This window comes from Dunckerocampus dactyliophorus, chromosome 14 (genome assembly GCF_027744805.1).
Source record: "Dunckerocampus dactyliophorus isolate RoL2022-P2 chromosome 14, RoL_Ddac_1.1, whole genome shotgun sequence".
Classification (NCBI taxonomy): domain Eukaryota; kingdom Metazoa; phylum Chordata; class Actinopteri; order Syngnathiformes; family Syngnathidae; genus Dunckerocampus; species Dunckerocampus dactyliophorus.
The window spans coordinates 13754988-13778852 of NC_072832.1; the positions used below are offsets into that span (position 1 = coordinate 13754988).

At 41.7% G+C, this 23865-nt stretch overlaps 1 protein-coding gene across 2 annotated transcripts; it reads left to right on the forward strand.

Moving 5' to 3' along the window:
* The first annotated feature begins 963 nt into the window (after positions 1 to 963).
* On the forward strand, positions 964 to 22164 carry thbs2a (thrombospondin 2a). Of its 2 annotated transcripts, XM_054799220.1 has the most exons (23): positions 964 to 1083; positions 1201 to 1266; positions 1345 to 1898; positions 2539 to 2623; positions 4867 to 5066; positions 6396 to 6536; positions 7138 to 7231; positions 7692 to 7862; positions 8500 to 8676; positions 9484 to 9657; positions 10858 to 10985; positions 11062 to 11214; positions 12384 to 12602; positions 12682 to 12789; positions 12871 to 13030; positions 13107 to 13225; positions 13294 to 13528; positions 17348 to 17575; positions 17667 to 17938; positions 18019 to 18116; positions 19108 to 19247; positions 20687 to 20717; positions 21050 to 22164. In XM_054799220.1, the coding sequence occupies exons 2-23, from the start codon at positions 1206 to 1208 to the stop codon at positions 21051 to 21053; spliced, it is 3552 nt and encodes a 1183-aa protein (XP_054655195.1). In that variant the 5' UTR covers positions 964 to 1083; positions 1201 to 1205; the 3' UTR covers positions 21054 to 22164. The 2 variants fall into 2 exon arrangements, with proteins under 2 accessions (XP_054655195.1, XP_054655196.1); XM_054799221.1 differs by lacking the exon at positions 20687 to 20717.
* Positions 22165 to 23865: the final 1701 nt, after the last annotated feature.

The window sequence follows — 23865 nt, forward strand, 5'->3', positions numbered from 1 at the left end:
TTCTATTAAATGTATTTATTAGTAACATAACGCAAATGTCCTTTCTTTCCACCTCCCTATTCTTTCTCCACTCTACAACAACAGTCGTCTGTTTCTCCCTGCAAAAACTCTCACAAATTCATCCATGTCCGAGTTATTTGTGATGGACTTCTCATGGGCCAAGATCATCAAATTCCCCTTTGTCTTGTGTAACAAATATACGCTTGGCCCATTGTGTGACGATAGGGCGTTAGGAGCCGTGACAATGTGGAGAAGGAACTCTCACGATGCTGAAGATGCACCAGTTACCAGGCTGTTACAGTGGGGGAAAACAGCTATTTATTAACTATTCCCCCGGTTGATTGACCAAATATATTACACAGACCTTATATTAACCTTTGTTTTTAGTTGTTAATTATTACTTGTCTAACGGGTCGCTTCTGTTCTGTTCCCTCTCAGTGAGGGGAGGGGAGGGGAGGCGATCCGTGTGCGCTGTGAATACACGTGCAGGACGGCCATGGAGATGAGAGATGAGGGGAGAGGTGGCTTTTCTGGTGAAGTTTTCAATTCTAAAATTTTTATTTGGGGGGTTGGGCAAGCCATTTATTTCGCCCCCAACCCCCAGTGTAGAGCCCGGCCCGATACAATTGCAGGTGAAGTAACAGTTGCACCATTAATTACATGTTAACTGGTTTTCTTTTTACATTTAACGACAGCAGGGGTGAGTAAGTGTACGGGTTAACGGAGAAGAGTACCGTACTCGCGAGTCCCGATTTAATAAATAAAAACTCATAAGTTTTGAACGGCTCGTTCATGACTCGCACATCTCTACTAACTTGTCCACTTCTGAAGTGTCGTGTGTGTGCAGCCAATGACGACATCGTATGGTAATTATGTAACAGCCCATCACTAGCAATGTCATAGTGACTACTTTTGATTGACAGCCCCCCTCCCTCTCCGAGTCCCACTATAAGAAGCGGGAGGAGCGTCTGTGTCCTCCAGTCAGTGGATGTAGTCTCCCACAGTGGGATTCTCCTGCTCCGGTACTGGAGGTGCCGCTTTATCTAATCTCCTTTTTTATTGCCGGATTAACACAACATTTAGGTAAATTTGACTAATTCCAAAAAACATCTTTAGATTTGTATTGTATTACATTCAAATGTTCTGTTTATTGTCTAAACTTGTGAAAGGTGCGAACTAATAATGTGTTTGTGTTCAAAGGCGATATGATAGTCAGCTACCTGCTACCTTTATCTTTACTCTTCCTCCAATCACTTGCTCAAGACGGTAAGATTCAATTCAACATCCAAAATGGCTCCTTAAAAGTTAAACATTTTTATTTGGAACCCTTCGTTTTGTGTGTAGATGGAGAGCAGGAGGACGAGACCTCCTTCGACCTGTTCGACATAAGTCACATCAGCCGCAGGACGCTGGGGGCCAAGCAGTTCCGGGGCCAGAACTCCGACGCCCCCGCGTACCGCTTCATCCGCTTCGACCACCTGCCCCCAGTGAGCGCTCCCATCCTCCACCAAATAGTGCGCCAGATCCAGAACAACGAGGGCTTCGTCTTCGTGGCTAGCATCCGCCAGGACCGCAGCTCTCGGGGGACCCTTCTGGGCTTCGAGGGCTCTGACGGTCGGCGCCAGTTTGAGATCGTGTCAAACGGACGAGCCAACTCCCTGGACTTGGTCTACTGGCTGGAGGGTGCCCAGAACATCGTATCGTTCGAGGACGTGGACCTGTCTGATTCCCAGTGGAAGAACATCACGCTGCAGGTCCATGGAGAGAATGCCAACTTGTACGTGGGATGCAGCCTGGTGGACAGCGTTATCCTGGACGAGCCTTTCTATGAGCACCTGCAGGCTGAGGGCAGCCGCATGTACGTCGCCAAAGGAGCCATCCGGGAGAATCACTTTAGGGTGAGTCAGGAACCCTATGCAGTGCTGCTGTGTGACACTTTTCACATTTTGATGTTGATTTGTGGCTTAAGTTACATTTGAGGCAAGCATTCCAGTGCAACTCATTGTTCCACATTTAGACTCTAAATTACAACTGTATGTGTAAAAAAAAAAGAGAGAACAAGAGTGAAGAGTACGGCTGCAACAATGAAGCATTTGATAGAGTAAGGATGTATGAAGCATGAACTATATGAAAAATGAATGATACTCATGAGGCCCTTAAGTAAGGCACACACGCTCAAATTACAACTCTCTCACTTGTCTGCATTCTGTGTAAATGGTTGCCGTGTACTTCAACGCATGCAAGACAAAGTAATACGGTATAGTTTACATGGTAAATACCCATTTTCAACCTCTAGTTAATCCTGGTGCTCAAAGATGCTCATTGTCATGACTTTTCCACTCTGAAACAACCTGGATATATTGTGTTTGTTTTATTTAATTCACACTGATTATCTACATTTGTACATTGCTGTGGCTGCAGAGGAAAATATATAAGAAGATGATAGATAAACAGTTTGATAGATACAGTATATACGTACATACAAACATGCATACCGTATACTACAGGTATAATGATTGTTTTTGTGTTACCAAACAGGGTCTTCTGCAGAATGTGCGTTTCATTTTTGACACCACAGTTGAAGACATCCTCCTGAGTCGAGACTGTGAAATTCCCAAGCAAGGTAAATTTGATTTTAAATTGGGGGGGGGGGGGGGATTTTGCTGCGTCTTTCAGTAGTCACCCGAAAAGGTTGCCAGCATGCTGAGTTCAGTCAACATAGTGCGTGTTTGTATTTGAGTGACCTTGTGAAGCCAAAGGTTGAGTCAAACAGAATTATATTTGCAGATCTGCAAACATGTGGGTCAGTCTTTCACGCGCAAGTGCAGCGTCTTAAATCAGAAGCGCACACACTACTCCCCAGACCAAACATTTGACTGGGTTTTGCTCTCAGCTGACTCATTTTGGATAAATTTAACTCAGTGGGTCAAACAGATTGCAGATTAGATGTGTGGCAAGATTTCCCGGCATTACTTCATGCCGAAGAAGAAAAAGGAGTTGGTGGCTGGAGGTCGTGAAGGTGCCGTGACCAGCAACCTACATATTTCTCTTTCCACTGGCATAGGACCTTGAATAAAACCATGGGAAAGAAAATAAGAAAGGGATAGGGAATACCACAACGCGGAGTGAGCCTCAGATTGCAGCTGCATACACAAGCATGCACAGTGAAGTCATGACGTTGGCTGATTAGGTTGCTTTTCTCAGCTCTCAGGAGAAATAAAAGCTGCTGATCTGCAGCAGGGCTTAAAAAGGACTAAATATGTATCTAATCATGCTTATAGCAAAGTTACTGGTCACCTGATCTGGAAACAGTGGGACAAAGTGAATCCATATGAGGTGTGCTTTGCACGACAGCTGCTGCTTTTCCATTGCCACAAGCAGGATTATATTCCTGCTCAGTGATAAGTGTTTGTCATACAAATGTCACACACGCAGAGAATTTTGTTCTGAAAAAGTGTCACAAGTGTTCTGTGGGGGGAAAAAGTGCTTCTGTCAGGGAGTGAATGGTGTGTGAATCCTTTCATAGCGGGGTGAGTGCACGTTGTCATGCACCCGCAGTGTGAAGCCCTCCTGAGGTTTGAATGATTCCAGCAGACGAAGCAGGAAAGAAAACATAACTTCTAGCTTGAGTGGGTTTATCGTTGGGCAATTTTGGGTGACTTCTTGATTTAGAGCGCTCAGGCCTGCTATTAATCTTTGCCAATTTGCGTCGCTTGATCCAAAGCAGATTTGTGCTTTGTATGCATGTGTGTGTAACTGCGTACTCTGCCACGCATTTGTATAACTCGTCATGTCATAACTCCTGTTTTGCGGCTACAGTAAGAAAGAAACAGAAAAATTGGGTGGATGCAAAAGCTTAAAATGTCATGTGGCTCTTTGCACCATAAAGATGTCATGTGTGCTTGGCATCTGTGATCTTTCTACTTTCTACAAGATCTACTTGCACTACTCCAGAGGTACTTCCTACATTAGTCCATTGAAACCCCATTTCTACCAAGCAAAGCAAATCGGAATGTGTTTTTTTATATGCCTTTCTTTTGTGAAAAGTTGTAATGGTAGCAAAAGTGGGCCATTGTAAACAACCACAATGTATCCTACTGGGCATCCTCCAATTGTTTATGAAACTCTTAGTGATGGGCATTTGGCTATATTTCATTGATGGATTAATTGAAAACATTAACAAGTCATTAATGAGTTGATTTAGTTGCAGTTAAACCTCGGTTTTTCTACATCCCAGTTTTGTATGATTCGATTTTCTCGGTTTTTGTACACTGTCTCAAGTTTTCATACAATATTGCACTTAATAAACCATCCCATTTGCTCAATCAATCAAGTGCCCAAACAAAGCACTCTACGCCTCGGTTTTTGTCTGACCTTTTGTACATGAAATGTAGTGCTTGGTGGTAGTGAGGCTTAACACCCCTCAAACAACCTAGTTGAAAGTTTCCAGACAGGTTTATTGCCTCCTGATTTCACCAAACCCTCTGTGTTCCATGTAAATCCATCTGTGTGGTCACTTCAGTCTGTGAAGTCCATATTGGATGTGTCCACTTATCCAAACGGTTCATGGAGATTTACGACAAACACGGTTTTCTCATTACAATAGGAAACACCCATATTTCAGTTCACTCCCTGTACCCCCACCCACTCTTCCTCAGCTAACCCTGCTTTGTCATCCTCTCGTGGAAAGATTGATCGTCTCCAACACTGCTGACGGAGCATCTGTTTTGTGGAACGCAATAAACACCATAATCTTCGCATTGTCGCAAACTTGTCTTACTTGGCTTTACAAGAAATGGAAATCCCTCCATTCCCTGATCAGCCTACTTCTGTTTTCCATCCCTCTGACGTCTCTGCTCCTTCCAGATGATGCCAATATTGTGAGCGAGAGCACCGAGATTGTGGATGTGAGTCCTTCCATCACAACCAACATCATAGGCCAGAAGAGAGATGACACAGGCACAGACATGTGCGAACGTTCCTGCGAGGAGTTGAGCACCATGTTCCAAGAGCTCAAAGGCCTCCGAGTGGTTGTCAGTAACCTCATAGACGGCCTCCAAAAAGTGGTAAGTAGCAAAGGACAAACAGATTCAGTCATGGGTGAGCTACGGATGTCTATTCATACATTTGCCTTTCAGTAAAGGAGGAGAAATTTGTAATTTTAGAAGGTAAGAGGTTAAGGGGTCACCACTGTTGGTTTAAAAGCTAACAGTAAGCGACCGCACGGTTGTTTATAGTTCCCCAAGATAGCTCAACTTCTGGTATCTGTGGCACTGTGTGTCAGACAGATTTTATGACATGCTACATGCGGATATAGGAAGTGTTCCCCTGGCAGTGTCGGGGTCCAGTCTAATGTCTGGCAGTGTTTAAACAGCCCATGTGTTTCCTCTGGGAGCCTCCCAGCAATAAGAGAGTCTGGGCATGAAGCTTGGAAAAAAATGGTTGAGATGAGAAGGGTCCCTGAGGCTCTTCCAGACCGAGTGGTGTCTTAAGATTGTAGCGCCGCACAGTGCTGCCTGCCTTTTCCAGCACACAAAGACACACAAAACTTTGGCAGCAGTTTATCCAGCAACAGTTGCCAAGAGTGCAGGAGTCCAGCCAGAGACGTCCTGCTGTCCAATTGGGTTGGAGGTTACAATGAGCATATCTCAGTTTGTTATTTATAGTAATGAGAATCACATTTTCAAGTGACAGTTTTACAAGTATCCACATTTTCTCATCAATCATTCCTTCTTGTGGTTTTGTCACTTTCAGTCTGAGCCTTTGTTAACACACAGGATTTGGTCATTGAAAGATGTTTCCTTTTAGGTGGTCAGTAAGCTGGTATTGACATTTTGTTTAATGTGCTCAAAGGGTTGACTTAATTGAACTTTTAATGGGAGATGTAGTTGTGTCGTCCACTATGGTGATACCTGCACACCGCAATTGCATGTATTCTACCTTAATGGGAAAACAGTGAGTCAGTAATCACCATCGTCTCTTTACTACAAAGATGCCACAAACTTGAGGCACCAGCCCCGTTATACTGCCAGAATGGGACACTGCCGTAAATATGTGCCTGTAAACTCAGGGACACAGAATCCTGCTGTCAGATGTGTGACGACATCCATGCCAGCATCTTGTGGAACATACATACTATTTGTTGGACCGCAACAATTGCTTTCAACACACCAGGGCAGGAGAAGTTAAAATTCACACTGCAGGATATACTTTCACTCAGGCACTGTCCCACCTTTGTGACAGTTCTGATATGACCCCCGAAGCCTACTTCGACCACATATTTTGTGTTGGTACTCGTAGTGACAAACCTGTGAAAGGCAGCTTTTAAGGGCAGTGTGAAAGAGTCTCATGATAGCCTCATCTATAATTCAACTTCATGTGTTGTTGTTTGCCAGACGGAGGAGAACACCGTAATGAAGGAGGCCCTTGGAAAGATGAAGAACTCCAAAGAGAAAAACATGTGCTGGCAGGATGGCCGACTGTTCGATGACAAGGAAGACTGGGTTGTAGACAGCTGCACCAAATGTACCTGCCAGGTACAGCCCGGGTCACGTGATCTCACCAGAATTTACTTTAAAAAGAAGTCCTACACTATGTTCAGAGTGTTCTACTACCAAATTGACCTAAATATAAGATGAGATTTTTTCCTTACAAGACAGCCTAAAACGGGAGTGAGTCGTCTTATATTCGGGGTCTCAAGATTTATACCTGCAAACCAGCAGGTGGCACCAAATGACCTTTCCTCAAGCGGGTTAAAGCTTTTCTTCCTGTCGCTCACACACACCAGCTGTGCCACAGAGGCCTTCTGAAAAAAGTGTGTGAAAGGTTGTGCAAGTAATCAAACAATAGAGGAGGATTAAAGACAATGGGCATCAATGAAGCAGTCATTAGTTGATTTAAATAGATATTGAAAACATGATTTTTGAAAATCATCTAGTCTTTTTTGTCTTTGAGTATGTTTCCAAAAATGGGACATGACAAGGAGGGTCATTTATTTTCAGAGTTGTCTTATATTCAGGTCAGTAATGTGTTTACAGTTCATTAATTTTTGTGCAAAATTCTTGTGAGAACTGGCTCGATGGAAGTTTGTACAAACCTACCTGATTTAGCTTTCATTTTCATTTTCCTTGATGACAGGAATCCAAGGTAGTGTGCCACCAAATTACCTGCCCTCCAGTGGCATGTGCCAGCCCTACATTCATCGATGGCGAGTGCTGTCCCGTGTGTCTACGTAAGTACGCAGCAGCTCCTATTAGCCTGCGCCTCCCAAATACTATTAAGATGAATTATTTAAAGCAGGGGTCACCAACGTGGTGCCCGCGGACTCCAGGTAGCCCCCCACGACCACATGAGGTGCCCGCAAGCCTGCTGTTCATTCAGGTTTTCAGTTAATAATGTAAGAACAGTAGAAAGAAATGCATTCTGAAATACAAAATTTGAGTTGTGGACACCAGCATTTTGTTAATGTTCTGGTAAAACAAGCATATTCGCTTTGTTTGGGTTTAAAATAAGCTCTGAAAATAAATGTTACAAAAATGAGTAGCTCTTGGCTATTTTCATTTTGTAAAAGTAGCTCTCACAAGGAAAAACGTCGGTGACCCCTGATTTAAAGCGTATCTGCAGAATCATGATATTTTATTATAGACTTTCTACTATAATTTCTCTGTATAACTTTGTGCTTCTGTTTCTAGCAAAAGGAAGTGAGCATGGCTGGTCCCCATGGTCCGAGTGGACAGAGTGCACAGTCACCTGCGGGACAGGAACTCAGCAGAGGGGAAGGTCATGTGATGCTACCAGCAATCCCTGCACAGGACCTTCAATCCAAACGCGCAAGTGCAGCCCAGGCAAATGTGACAGTCGTGGTGAGAAAATGAATCATCTTTAAGAATTTACATTTTTGGAAGAATGTGTTGGAAAAAATGGGAAAACTGAACCCCCTTCTGAAAGACCACAGATGAGATCCCCCACAGTGCAACATTCCTCAGTGAGGTTGAATCCAAATGAGGTTGGACTGCATGATCGGCTTGCAGGGTGTGCCCAGTAGAAGTTATTTCCAAAAAAAACACAAATTTATGTCCAAAAGCCCAGTGACTCACTTTTGGCTGTCATGCAATATTAATGACTGTTGTCATTTTATGTAAAATATACCAGCTGAGGAATTTTGGCTATATTTTGCTTGGTGAAATATATTGCCTGTTTTGGAGATTGTCCGGTGTTTTTGGTCGAGGTTAACGTTACACTACATCTGAGCGAGTGGCTGAATGAGTCTAACCACTGGATGATAGCTTACATAGTGTGACGTAAACACTGGCGCAAGAATTTTGGAGCATCTTTGAAAGTGAGCCCTGGTCTACAATATCCCATAATATTTACTCTTAGAAAACGTAGTTGGCATTTAAACCTTTGGCAGATTAGACATGCTTTTTTTTTTTTTTTTTTTTTTTACCCAATGGAATCGCTTACTTTTGTTTTCTTCATTTCACATTTTTGATGCTTCAGTTCGCCAGGATGGAGGATGGAGCCTGTGGTCACCGTGGTCATCCTGCTCTGTGACATGCGGAGACGGTCAGATTACCAGGATACGACATTGCAACTCCCCCGTGCCGCAGCTGGGAGGCAAAGACTGCGAAGGGAGCGGGCGAGAGACTCAGCGCTGCACTGCAGAGCCATGTCCGAGTGAGTATTGCAGCCAGCGCCACTGCCTCGTGCCACGTGCTTCCCCTGAGGCAACATTCCCCATGTGTTTTGGACTAGTCTCCTACAGGAAATGTTGACCTAAATCAGCTCGGTATATTTTCTCTTGTAGTGTTAAGTCCCAGGCATCTGACTTTCTGGCTACTACACAAAAGCAGGACCCTTTCTAGTTGTTTTTTGCTGAAAGTATCTGTTCACTCAAGTACTTTCATTAACATTTTTTGTAAGTATATATACTAATATACACTGTGGGCTTTTCTGCCTTTTAGGACACCATCTTTAGCTTAACTGATAAAAGGTGTCATTTTGAGTGCAGTGTTTTAGAGCCTAAAAATGCAAGCACTTGAAAACTGTTTTTTGAACATATTTTTAATAACACTGAAAGTTGCCATTGGTGGAAACAGAGACATGCACAAGCATCATACTTGTTCTGTGTAGGCATGCACAATCAAAGCTTAACGGGGCTATTAGATAAGATAATGAGTTTGAAGACTCGACCAGCTTAATGTACATTTACTACAATGCTACTACGTGCAGCAAATTGTATTATTTACATAGATCCTATTTTAAATCCACAAATACGCCAACAAAAAGCAGTTGGGCATATGCGTAGTGTTTCTTTACAAAAGCACACAGTACTGTGGGAGGAAGCTGGAATAATCCCACATATGCACAGGGAGAACATGGAAACCCCACAGGTTTGAACCCTGTACTGTCTTGCACTGACACTTGACTATCGTGCTGCAGGATTCAGATTTTTTAAAACACCAAATCTCTTGTTCTTTTTAGTCGATGGAGGTTGGGGACCTTGGTCTCCATGGGCAACCTGCTCGGCAACATGTGGCGGCGGGATCAAAAGTCGGAAACGTGAATGCAACAGCCCTCATCCTCAGTACGGCGGCAGGAAGTGCATCGGCGAGGTCAACGACAGTGATAGCTGTAACAAAAAAGACTGCCCTGTTGGTGAGTGCTTGATTATAGGCTACAGACTCATCCTACATGATTGTGTTTGGATCCTGTCCCATTTACAATGGAACCTCGGTTTTAGTCATTAATCCGTTCCCAAAGGTCAGACAAAAACTAAATGTCTGAAAACCAAACACATTTTTCCCATAGGAAATTGTATAAATCCAATTACTCCGTTCCAGACACCCAAAAATACTAACCCAAAATAATTACCAGTTATACATGCAGAAAACAAAGGAAAATACATATAAATGACCAATGAAATTGATAAATGAACATTTAACATCACATTTTCCTTCATTGAAGATTAGCAAACATGAGTGGAGGGAAAGGGGAGAGGGTGGAAAAGCCACACGGACGTGGTTTCTTTCTAGTCCGGTACAAACTCACGGACGGTTACAGCTGTATACTTACTCACTTAGCAGTAGCACTGTCTGTAATATGTCTCCCTAAAATGTTCCCCCTGCAACCTGTGTTAACAAGTAACCTTTACACTAACAATCCTATTGTAATAGATGCTACCTTTGTAGCTTTCAATGACTTCTTTTGTTTCAGTAGTGTTCTGAATTCAGTAGTGTTTCTCACCTTCTTTATTAAAGTTCTGTAACTTGACACTTTTTTTGCAGCCGTCCTAAGTAAGAAAAACACAAAATCAAATACTCAGTCCACAGCGCAGTGCTTGAAAGGAGGAAGGAAAGAGTCACAAGCTGAGTTATGTATAGTTCTGTGTGCGTTCTATGAAGATATAAATCACCCACACACACATAAAAAATAAAGATGATTAAAGGATTCCCTGGCCGGAGTCTGTCTATACTGTAGTGTCCCAACTCTAAAAGAACCACAATCCATTCTTCTCAGAGACCTAGTCGCCAATGCGTGGATGCTTTGTTTGGGTGTTCGACTAGTTTGTTAGGCACACTGTTTTGCCGTACAATAACCGAGACAGTTTATCAGAGCGTAGGAAAAACGACGTTCCGCTGTGTTCTGTCCAGCCATTAGGGCCGATAGTATTGTTGATCTAAATGCCCTTACATGCTCAACAGATTTGCTCTGCCAGGGATAAGTGTGAGATACACTTCCCTGTTATACAGATTTTATTTAACTTTGATCATTTGTATTTTATTTTTACTATTAAATTAAATTTGTCCACTCGATGTTTAAATGTCTTTTCAAGTTTACCATGTGCATCCCTTGCAGATGGCTGTCTGTCTAACCCGTGTTTTGGGGGAGTGGATTGCAACAGTGCTCCAGACGGTTCTTGGGAGTGCGGGCCGTGCCCAGCTGGTTTCCGAGGAAATGGTACCCACTGTGAAGATATTAATGAGGTGAAGGTTTTGTTGTACAACATGAATACCTAGGCACATTGATCAGTTTTTCATTCCTTCTCCTCCTCTCCTTCAGTGTGACATGGTATCTGACGTGTGTTTCAACGTGGGCGGGATGCAGCGCTGCATCAACACAGATCCAGGGTTCCACTGCCTGCCCTGCCCTATACGCTATAAGGGCACCCAACCTTTCGGGATGGGTGTGGAGGCTGCCAAGAAGAGCAAACAGGTGAGGCAGTCATCTTTATTAAGTCCATGTGTGTGTATATGATGAAGGCAGCAGTGGTTTACATTCATCAACCACAAAATCTGGTACAATTGCGTCATCTAATGACATTTACAAGATAATTACATTTCTTACACAGTAAAAAACAGTATTGATTGACACTTTGAGACTCAATGAAAACAAGGGGGGAAAAAAAGGGGGAGTGGTCTTATTCACATCGCTGCTTTGATTTTCATTAGCCTCTTTCACACAGAGATCCCACAAAATTGGCACATCAGTGCTGTAAAAGAAGACCCTGCATCTTTCTGCCTGTGCCTTTTAAGCAGAATCCAAGTGAGCTCTTTCACACAGCAATATGGAATCCCACTATCTGATAGTTAGAACATGTCTGCTTCAGCGCCATTGTGTAGCGTGATGCATAAAACACAGACAATCAGACGATTTCTTTCAACACAACAGGGCTAGAGAAGTGAGTCTCTGGTGTGAAAGGGTAGCCGGCTTTCTGCTACGCCCTCTCCTGTTAACATAAAATTAGTGAGTCAACCTCATCCGCCCATTCTGTGTTGTACTGTTCACATCGAAAAGCACCACAGGAAAAACAGGCAGGGTGAAAAGAACTAATGTGTATAATAGCAGATGCAGACAATATTAAATACATTGGTGACCCATGAGTAAGTAATTGTACCTTTGAAACTGCGCCTGAAAGACTACAACGCACTGTGCCCCTGTGACTATGTTCCTTTTTTGCCCCTCTTTTGGCGCTTGCCCATGCCCGACTTTAATTCTATGCCCGAATTGCACAGTTATTTGATTTGGGAACACAGGGATTGTCTCACCGCTGGCATTGAATGATTCCATTTCAAGGTTTTTGATCAAAGGCCTGCTTTCGCTGCCACTTTCTTCTCTTTGAGCTCATGGAGTGGCTTTCAAAGCAAGTTATATTTTGGTCCTCCTGTAATGAGTGGCAGCTGTGAATACCTTATGCAGTAGTGGTGAGCCACAGAGGGATGTGTGATGCATTAAGTGGGATTCTGTCAAATCAACAGCATTCAGAAGTGCTTTGTTGAAAATGTTTTTCTTACCCGTCTCAATTTGAAGCCATCTTTATTTTGAAAAGGTCCTTTCAGACAGATGACAACAATCAGACCATTCCTCTGTCTTATTTTGTCCAGGTGTGTGAGCCCGAGAATCCCTGCAAGGACAAGACCCACAACTGTCACAGATTTGCTGAATGTATCTACATCAGCCACTTCAGTGACCCCATGTACAAGTGTGAGTGTCGCACCGGTTACGCTGGCGATGGCTACATCTGCGGAGAAGACTCTGATCTCGATGGCTGGCCCAATCACAACCTGGTGTGCGGAGCCAACGCCACCTATCATTGCAAGAAGGTATCTCACTCAACTGCCTTCCTTGTCATCATCTATGGAAACCAGCCTGTAATCAGAAGCCCTCCATCTGCTTTTACAGGACAACTGCCCCAGTCTGCCCAACTCTGGACAAGAAGACTTTGACAAAGATGGCCAAGGAGACGCGTGTGACAAAGATGATGACAATGATGGAATCCTTGATGAGAGGGTGCGAGACATCAACAACACGTGTCATTGAGTCCTGCAAGGCCACAGATCTCTCTAACATAATCACATTTTTCAACCACAGGACAATTGCGCCCTCCTTTACAACCCTCGCCAGTTTGACTTTGACAAGGATGAAGTCGGTGACCGCTGTGATAACTGCCCTTATGAGCACAATCCGGCCCAGATTGACACCGACCACAATGGCGAAGGGGATGCCTGTGCTGTAGACATTGATGGAGATGGTAAACTATTAAAACCTGATAAATATGCTATGCTGTTGTTGTATTTTCTATCTGTAATCAACCTTTGTGTCCTTAGAAATCCTGAATGAGAATGACAACTGTCCACTTGTGTACAATACTGACCAGAAGGACACAGACATGGATGGAGTCGGCGACCAGTGTGACAACTGTCCACTGCTGCACAACCCTCTGCAGGCACTGTCACACACTCCAAGCCAAGAAAAGCCTTCACATTCCTAATCCTTTGTGCTGTCCCTGAACAGATCGACTTAGACAACGACCTGGTGGGAGATCAATGTGACAATAACCAGGACATAGACGAAGACGGCCATCAGAACAACTTGGACAACTGCCCATATGTAGCCAACGCCAATCAGGCAGACCATGACAAGGACGGCAAAGGAGACGCTTGCGACTATGATGACGATAACGACGGCATACCCGATGACAAGGACAACTGCAGGCTGACACCCAATGCAGACCAGCTTGACTCTGATGGTGAGGATCAGTTGTTTGTTGTTTGGTGCTTAACCTCAATGATGGTAGGATTTAGAGTCCACAAAGTCACACCAACACACCAATTTAAACATCCTCGATCACAAGTAGGAGTCCTACGTCGGCTAAGTATTTATTTTTCATCTGATTGTATAGGGCATGGCCGCGCGGTGGCCAGTGGTTAGTAGTAGTTAGTATATTGGTCACACAGTCAGGAGATCGGGAAGATCTGGGTTTGAATCTCCTTTTGGGGATCTCTGTGTGGAGTTTCGCCCAAAGTCAGCTGGGATAGGCTCCAGCATCGGCAAAGAAAATGAATGGATGTATAAGACGTATCATTGGAGTTGTCGACAACAGGTTTTACTTGGAACAAGTACACACTTTCTGTGTTTATTACAGTACTTGAGCTCTCAACAAAGATTTATTTCCTGAATCTTGTCGATCTTGTGACCCTTTTTCTCATATTTTAATTGTAAAATGTAAAAAATGTATATAACTATGTATAATAATTATACTTCCTTTGTCCACATCTGGTAATAATAATGAAAGTTGAGAGTGTATTGTGATGAAGGCAGTATCACAGCATTTTTCATTTTTAATAACTGCTAGTATTTGAACTTGTTGGTCATCTTACTTTTATTTAATAAATGAAGACTGTCAAGTCGGATGCATTGACCTTGCATTGCTACATAATGAATATATTAATCTGCAGTGTTTAACTATGAGGGCTGTTGAGATGATTAGTGGTAGTACAGAATGGATGTTAGACTTATTATAAAGTCTGTGGACATCCACTTGGCAAAAGGTTCTCTGCTCATATTCATTGTTCAAAACGTATATCAAGTAATGGTACGTACATGCCCGCACACAACAAGCGTACCTGTGATGATGCTACTGTCCTCACTGTTCTTAGTTGTCTTGATGTTGTACTTGAAATATGGCCACATAAAGTCAAACTTCTGTGTTGGTGTGGTTGATGGCATCCGGCATGACTTCAGCAAGGAGCCCAAAAGGGCACACGCCAGCTTGTTAAGTTTTTTATTTGTTTTAGCTTTGCTCTTGATTAGTTTGCTGTGCCCAAATTGTGCAGGGTTACCTGGAGTTTATACAGCTGTGTGTAACTGGAAACAGACTGCCAAGGAGGAAGCCCGTTGGTCCAGCCGATGCGTTCACTCGCTTCACAGCTTGTCATATAGTGTTTATTTGACAGAAGTGTAGCCACGTGTGCCATAACAAATATGATGACAGAAAGCAGCGAGCTACTTCCATGCGGCGGCCTTCATGACTCACTGGTCGTCCTTTCCTCCTTTCCACTGGGAGCTCCAAGCCTGCTGTGTGGCTCAACTGGTCCTTGGGTAACATCAGTGAGAGTTATCACGGCATGACAAAAGATGGCTACTTTAGCTTCACTGACTTGGAAAATGTGCTTAATTGTGCTCACTGGCTACTGCATTAGGTGCGAAAAATATGTCTTTGCAAAGAGAATAGTACTTTGGTATGGCGACAGATGATGGGGCCTTACCATTTTCCTTACTGGAGAAAGGGTAATTGTTGCATCACTTAAATTTAAATGGCAAAAAAAAGCAAACAGTTCCTCTAAAAAGCGTGAAAAACATTGCATTGTTGTATTGGTGTTTGTATGTCAGTCAGTTAGTTTGTTTGTTAGGCTACTTCTTGGTTAATGTAAGATGTTTGCTTTCTAAAAGATAAAATTATGTCTAACTAAAAAAAATAAATAAGTGGATACATCTGTTTTTCTATGACGCTTGCTCGGGCAACTAAGATTTTTGTGTGAGAACACACACTGGGCCACACATACCGGAAAACTTTTGGGAAGACTGACAGGCTGAATGGCCAGCCCACTGCTCTTATCTTCCTCCAACCCTTTGTATGAGCTACATTATCAGCTATAATATCTTGGAAATTATATGGTGACATAATGGTGTACATATTCAGAATAATGAAAACAAACGATTAATTTCATCATTTACAGTATATACATGATACTAGGACAGTATACTAGGGTGTTCCTCGAGGAATTCCGTGGGGAGTACTCCGGGAGAATGGGCTACCGGACCACCTAATTTGAGCGGTTTGCTACCTGTATGCCGGCAACAAGTCTGTCTTCTCCTCTCGTCTCGGTTGCCCTAGGATAAGCGGAAAAAGATGAATGGATGAATGGACGTTTATTTTCTCAGCTGTTTATCTGAAGCTTGTTGTTTGGTTTAATCAAGTAATGGGTTAGGCCCTAGATGGACCAAATCACTATGAAGCTAACACAAAGTTAGTGCGTTGGTCTGCAACATATCAGAAAGAGGCAAAAATGTCAATCACTGTTTTCCAAAGTCAAAGCTGATGGGTGTGAATCTTGTTTTGCCTAAAATACAAAGATAATAGGTCTGCTTTCATGGATTAAATACAAAACATTCACATTTGAGAGGCTGAAATCAGCGATATTAACATTTTAAAATCAAAAAACAATTAATCAAAGACCAAAATAGTTGTCGATTAATTGGATAATCGATTAATCGAGTCTATGCTACCCATCCGCAAAGTTTGTGGAAAACGGTAGTTCTGTGTAATTCTTTCATAACCCTGCTAAACAAACCAACAAAAGGCAGTCAACACAATATTTTTCAGTTTTGCACTTGGCGTAGGTAAAAAAGCTCAGTTGTGATTGTAACTATCAGAGAGGTATCCCTTTAAGAATGTTTTTTTATAACAGTGTCATAGAACTGCACTGCGCTGTGCACTGATGTGACGCTCATGCGCACTTCGTTAGAGGAGTTAGAGTGTTTTTTTTATTTAGGACGGCAGCAAAAAAAAGTTGCAAGTGCCAAAACTTTGATAAAGAATGTGAGAAATACTTAATGATTTCAAGAAGGAAGTTGTAGTAAAGTACAAAGGTAGCGTCTGTTACAATAGGATTATAATGTAAAGGTTCCTTAGTTAACACAGATTGCAGGGGGAATGGTTTAAGGGAGACACATAACAGATAGTGAGCCGGGCCATTGTCTGTAATGATGATTGTACCTGCTGCTGAAGTTTACAATAAAGTTAAAGTGAGCAAGTATACAGCTCTAACCATAGCAGCTTTGAATGTTACTGTTTGTAAAGGACTAGAGTGAAACAGCATCCGCGTCGCTCTTCCATCCCGTCATCTGTTATTTATCTTTTATCTTTGATCTTTTTATCTATTTCACTTTTTTTTCTACACGTAAAATTATAATTTAAAATTATAATCTAAATGTGTTATATTTTTGGGTGTCTGGAACGGATTAATTGGATTTGCATTATTCCTTATGGGAAAAATGTATTCAGTTTTTATACATTACAGTTTTCATCTGACCTTTTGGAATGGATTAATGATGAAAACCGAGGTTCCGCTGTAATTACGATGCTTTTTTACTTACTCCCAGAGCAAGAGTGGCTCCGGAGGGAGAGCTGGTAGTCCAAAAACCAGAACATTGCTTGTTTGTACCCAGCTTCCTCCATCCCAGTCACTGTTGGGCAAGGCACTTCACCCACCTTGCCTCCAGTGCTGTCCACACTTGTGTATAAATGTGAATGAATGTTTGGCAGTGGTCGGAGAGGCCATTGGCACAAATTGGCAGCCACATTTCCATCAGTCTACCCAAGGACAGCTGTGGCTACATACTGTATGTAGATACCACCACCAGTGTGTGACGGTGGCGTGAATGAATAATGGGTTTCACTGTGAAGCGCTTGGGCGACCTTGTAAGAAGGCGCTATATAAAATCCAAATCAATCTTTGGTTTAATCCAATGCAACATAGGTCACACCTTATGTCTTTGATAACAGGTGATGGAAGGGGTGATGCCTGCAAGGACGACTTTGACAATGACAACATCCCAGATATCGTTGATGTGTGCCCAGAGAACAATGCCATCAGCGTCACAGACTTCAGGAAATTCCAGATGGTCCACTTAGACCCAAAGGGAACCACTCAAATTGACCCCAACTGGGTGGTGAGGCACCAGGGCAAAGAGCTTGTTCAGACTGCCAACTCTGACCCAGGCATTGCCGTAGGTGAGCACCACACGTGTAAACTCCCGTACATTGAACTCATGTCAAAGTGGTTATTATGTGGGAAAGCTCACTCTTTTTTTTTGCACACCAGGCTTTGATGAGTTCAGTGCTGTGGACTTCAGCGGCACGATGTATGTGAACACAGACAGGGACGACGACTACGCAGGCTTTGTTTTTGGCTACCAGTCGAGCGGGCGCTTTTATGTGGTGATGTGGAAGCAGATTACACAAACCTACTGGGAGGACAAACCCTCCAAGGCCTTCGGCATCTCTGGCGTGTCGCTCAAAGTAGTCAACTCAACCACCGGCACCGGAGAAAACCTCAGGAATGCTTTGTGGCACACGGGCAACACTCCTGGAGAGGTACGCTACATTTGAAAGCTTTTTTGTTGACTGCTTTAAAAATCTCTAGCATTCATTTTAATGTTATTCATTTACCGTAGGTACGAACTCTGTGGCATGACCCCAAGAATATTGGCTGGAAAGATTACACAGCTTACAGGTGGCACCTCATTCACAGACCAAAGACTGGTTTCATAAGGTAAAATATTAACCCTATTAACCCCAATTGTAGATTAGCATAATGCCGATCTTACAAGTTTTGTCGTAGGATTGTAAATATGCAATTTGCAATGAAAGCGCTAGTAATGCAAGAGGGGAGTAAGATGTCTTCCTTTAACACTTCTGAACTAATATGTTCATGAGTGATGTGCTGAATGAGCCCCAGTTTATAACCTCCCTGATTGTATTAGTCCAGAGTTTCATACTTTGCACTTTACTTTGTTCTCATGCTGATGTTTGTGCCACATAGAAATGTGCAGCTTTCCAAACTGTATGGTTGCCAGCATTATTTCTTTAGATTCGTATTTGTGAATTTATTAAGACTTCCCTTTCTTACTTGTTGATAGTAGGAGAACATGTTATTTACATGACTATTGGTCGGGATTTTTTAAATGACTGTTGTCGAAACAAAACGGCACTTTTCGATAACTTGTATTGCATATTCTGCGATTGGCTGGCGCCCAGTCCAGGGTGTACCCCGCCTCTCGCCCGAAGTCAGCTCGGATAGCTGACTTCACAGTAAAAGAAGCATATCGTGTTCATTCATTACACGAGATATGACCTGACATTAGTTTGAGGGAAAAACTGCTGCTATATCAGTATCGGTAATGAAGTGAGGGACAATAGTGGTATATCTGATATTGGTAAGAAAGCCAATATTGAGCATCTCTAAAATTAATAGACCGTTTTCATATGTATTGTTATATTATTTGTGATACAGTATACACTCACCTGCTGAAATCTAATGCAAAAAGATATTCATGTTCACTTTAGATGTATTAATTTAACAATACATTAACAGTAATTAATTGCCACTCCCACAAAGAGCAACTACAACAATAAAGTTTTTGTCAATGAATACCTCTCCAGCAGTGTCATTAAAACTAAACGTTATCACTTAGTACAGGAAGATTTGTTGATATTGAATGTCATTTGTGTCCAATGAGTACACATGTTCATGTTGTTTGCAGGGTTGTTGTGTACGAAGGCAAACAGATCATGGCCGACTCAGGACCAGTTTATGACAAGACATTTGCTGGCGGAAGGTTAGGATTGTTTGTCTTCTCACAAGAGCTGGTCTTCTTCTCCGACCTCAAGTATGAGTGCAGAGGTTAGTAAACTCTCCTTTGTTTCCTCAGCATTTGCAAATTAATCACATACTTAATGTGGAAAGTGTTTAATACCCATATACGCATAGAACACAATGCACCACACTTCCTGTGTGGCACGGACCAAGCATGGCCGTCTTTATCAGTGAGCAACGTGTGTTTCTGTGGTTATCAGCCATTACCACTGTTAAATATTGAGTGTGGAAATAAGAAAATTGCTGTTTTAATGAGGTGGACCCTAATTGTGGCTCTATGAGTTGCAGAATATATCATGGTTTAAAATGAGATAAAGCAGCTGTGAATATGGTAATCTGCATTCAAAAAATGTTGAAAACTATCAGGTTCGACACATTATGAATGGCATTCCATCCTCTCCACTAACCATGACGTACTGAGCGCCAATGGTCTGCATTTCTGCATTTTGCAAACTGACCAGAAACGAATTTTGGATCGCAACTCTTAAGTTCAAAGATGCGTAAAAGGGACACTGGACACTTCATGAGGTACATCTGCACAATCTAATGAGATCCAATGCAAGAGCTTTATCAAAATAGCTTACCTTTACAATAATAATGATCACCTTTAATGAATAGACATAGTTGCTTAGACTTACACTATAGTGGGACCTATGAAACTTATTTAAAATTGTTGAATTGGCACTTGGAATTTCACGGCTTCACTGTATCACGGTTTTTTAAAAAATTACTAATAATTCATGCTTTTTCGTGGCTGAAGACAGACAGACAGAAGCAGCAGACTTGATCACAGGAACAAGTTTTATTTATGTATTAAATGACTTATTTACTCGTATTATGTCTACTATATTGGGTAATAGGAGTGTAAATGTGACTATAGGGGTGTTATTTCATGTCTAGAGGGCTTTAATAATAGTAAAAACTGTATGTAGAAGGTTGTAAACAGGTTTTGTCTGCTGTAACTACGAAAATATTACAGTTATAAATAAGGAATCCTACTTCGTGGAAATTCACCTCTCACGGTCGGATCTGGAACCAGTTAACCGCGATAAATGAGGGATTACTGTAATATGGGACCTTTAAAGCCAAGGAAGAATCCAATCAATGTTGTTGTCAATTTAGACACACTTGTCAAATTTACATACAATTTTTCGACATTTCCCTAATTTCTCAGTGAATTTTTGTGTCATTATTCAAACATTGAGGTATGTCGTGGAGATGTTTTTCTTTTTCTTCCATAATTTATGCAGCTGTTTTCATTAGCTCTAATTAGACTGTGTGAGTGTACCTAATATGGTGGCCTTTCAACACTGATATGCAGAGTTTGGAAATGTCAGATTCTACTCATCTCGTGTGTGTGCGCAATCTGAGCACACAGGCAGTAACCAATCACAGAAGCTCTAATGTGTTTGAATGTGATGTGTGAAAAACTCTTTCAACCCTTCCACATGTCTTTCAATACTCAGATGAGCTGGAGTTGCCGACTGGGTTGACAAGGTAACAGCGTGCGTGTTACGTGTTGTTTTGTTGGCCCAAGCAAAAATTTGTGAAAAAGAAAAAAGTTTTTGTGCTTGTCAGCTCTTTTTGTGTACAATGCACCACCAAATGCATTGTGGAAGGCCTTGCGTGTTTGCGCGCCTGTGTGAGTGTTACTGTGTGTGTTCCAAGGACTTCCAGCTTTCTGTCCAGCATTTAAAAGCGGAAAAGCCTGCAGTCTTCTTGCAATCGCTCATGATGAGCGTGGCACACGTGCTACCTCTCGCCTGGTGTTGTGCATCTTGATTACAAACATGTAGCTAATAGCCGCTATTTTCTCCATCTTTCCGCAGATAACTGAATCAAGATGGCGAGCGGGCGATGTCAAAGTAAACGGCACGTCGTCAGCGAATACATTTCAACATAAATGAGACTTTCCATGCTCTTCCGTGTCTCCGCGCTGGAGAGGAAATGATGACTCTTTATTTCCTGTTTTCCAGATGACTTGTATATACTTGTATACTTTCCCTCACTGGGGGTGGGGGTCAGAAGAACTGACATGAGTGGATAACTGGCAAAAAGTATGCGGAATATTTCATTATAACTAATGTACTTATGACTACATTTTTAAAGGATTCATTGTACAACCACTTAAAGTCTGTATGTGCTTTTCTACAATATGTTGCCCAAGTGTGGTCTTTTTTGGTGCCTTTTTCATGGCTTCTGTACAGTATGTGACAGTATCAGTAACCAAAACATCATTTTACTGTTCTTTAGCATTTCTGCTCATTCTTTTCATCCTGAATGTTTCTAATGGAGGACTTGAATGAACTTTTTTTTTTATATAGTCAAGGCCAAAGATGTTTATACTTAAAGTCTGTATTATAATTTCTTTTGTAAATTATTTATGCTTGTTTTTGTTAGCATTTTTACAGTTTGTAAATAATTATTTATTTGTTTACACTGACAAAGCGCATAACTGAGACTCATAAATGTCCACAAGAAGTTTAAGGATGTGATAATAGTTTCCAGACAAAGGTTTACATCCGCCCTACTGCTTATAGAGGAGATCTGAAATGTTCCTTCACTAAATTTGGCCGCCAGCTTGTACCGTTCCCTCAAATGCAATTTAAACACTTAGAGGCAGTTGACTTTGGCAGCAACGTTATTTTAAACAAAGTGAAATAATCTAAATGTGTGTTTTGGAGGGTTGTCTTAATTCTCTGGAACATAATTATGGACACATTATCACATTAACAGCTAAAAGTCTGGGATTTTTACGTGCAGTCATTATGTGCAGTGGCCTCATTAACAGTGTGAATATTCATATGGTAACCATTCCTATAAAAAAGGGTTTTATTTGTCTGGGTAGAAATTATGTTACCTGCGTTTGCATCTTCCCATGCACAAAATGTCAATGTAAATGTTTTTGTTGTGTTTCATAAATAAATCACCCGTACACCATTTCGTTAAGACTCTTATTTACATTGTATCTTTAACAACATATAGCAGGAAGATATCCCATTTACCATTTAGGATTTGGTACAGAAATTTTAGACCTCAACTTTTCCAAAATAGTATTTAGACAGTTGCTATAATTGTAACTATCTCAGCAATTTTGAAATACTTGGATGTGCAACGACTGCTTGAAGTGTGGCGCCCACGGACGTCACCAGATTCTTCCCTGGAGGTGCTTTGCCAGGCCTTCACTTGCTGCTTGCTTCTGGCTGACGTTTGTCTTCAGTAGATGGAAGGCATAATGAGAAGACATTATTCACACTCCTACCGTCAGGCAGACGCTACAGGAGTTTGAAGTCCAGGACCACAAGGCTGGCAAACAGCTTTTACCCACAGGCCATCAGGCTTCTCAACGAAGCACGCACACACGCCGCAAGCAACACAAGCACACACTCATAGCACTTTATTTATTTATTTGTATTATTTATTTGTATTAATGTCTCTTCTGTTTTTGTTGCTTAATTTATTGGTATATATGTTTATGTGTTTATGTTTCTTATGTTCTTATTCTTTCTTGTGTTTTCTTTCTTTTCTTGGGAGAATGAACAGAATAAGATTTTCATTGCATGGTATAACTGCTGTTTTACCATGCACATGACAATAAAACTCTCTTGAATCTTGAATCTTAAACATCGGTGAAATCAATGCAGCCATATGTGCCGTGTCAGGCGAATGATGTGATATGCTTTAGATTGAGATCTGTTCCTTCTTCCATCCAGAACATTAGAGGCTTTTTTAGATGTTTTATGGCAGGAATTTTCAAAGCGTGGTAGGGTTGGGGGGGCCAGTATTGGCTGCCAAAATGGATACTTTTTATTTGAAATGTTTCAAGATCATTGAATGATTTTGTGATATTTAGTGATTTGTTGATCATGATTATAATCAGAATAAAACACAAGCAACAACAAAAAAAACATTTTATCAACATATATGTGAACAATTTAACATATAAATATACATTTATGTTATGTACTGCATAAATTTATGTACATATGTTATGCACAGTCAGGAGATCTGGGAGACCTGCGTTCAAATCTCCATTGGACATCTGTGTGTAATGTTTGCATGTTCTCCCCGTGCGTGTGTGGGTTCCCTCTGTATACTCCGGTTTCCTCCTGCATTTAAAAAAGATGCACGTTAGTTTAATTGGCGACTCTAAATTGTGGTGTCTATGTACAGTTGTACAAATTGTTTGTCTATGTGTGCCCTGTGATTGGCTGGCAACCAGTCCAGGGTGTACCCCACTTCTCGCCCAAAGTCAGCTGGGATAGGCTCCAGCATACACCTGCGACCTTAGTGAGGATACGCGGCATGGGTGGATGGATTTTATACATACAATATAAGACAATGTAACAATATCAACAAAATAATAAAATTATCCCCTTATTTGATGTTATTACATACAATTGTTTGAGCAAAAAAAGTCAATAGTAAAAATAAGTAGTCAAACTACAATGGAACGTGGGTTAGCGTCTGTCCAAGTTAGCCTGTTTTTCGGTTAACATCAAAAATGTTGCCTCGGTTTGTCGTGTTGTTAATACACTGCATAAGAGAAGTACAAAAGAATATCCAGAACAGAGTGGGAAAATATTCCCTTCCTGACAATTCTTAATGTATTGTTTTGTTTTTGTTTTGCAAGATGTCTTTCCTT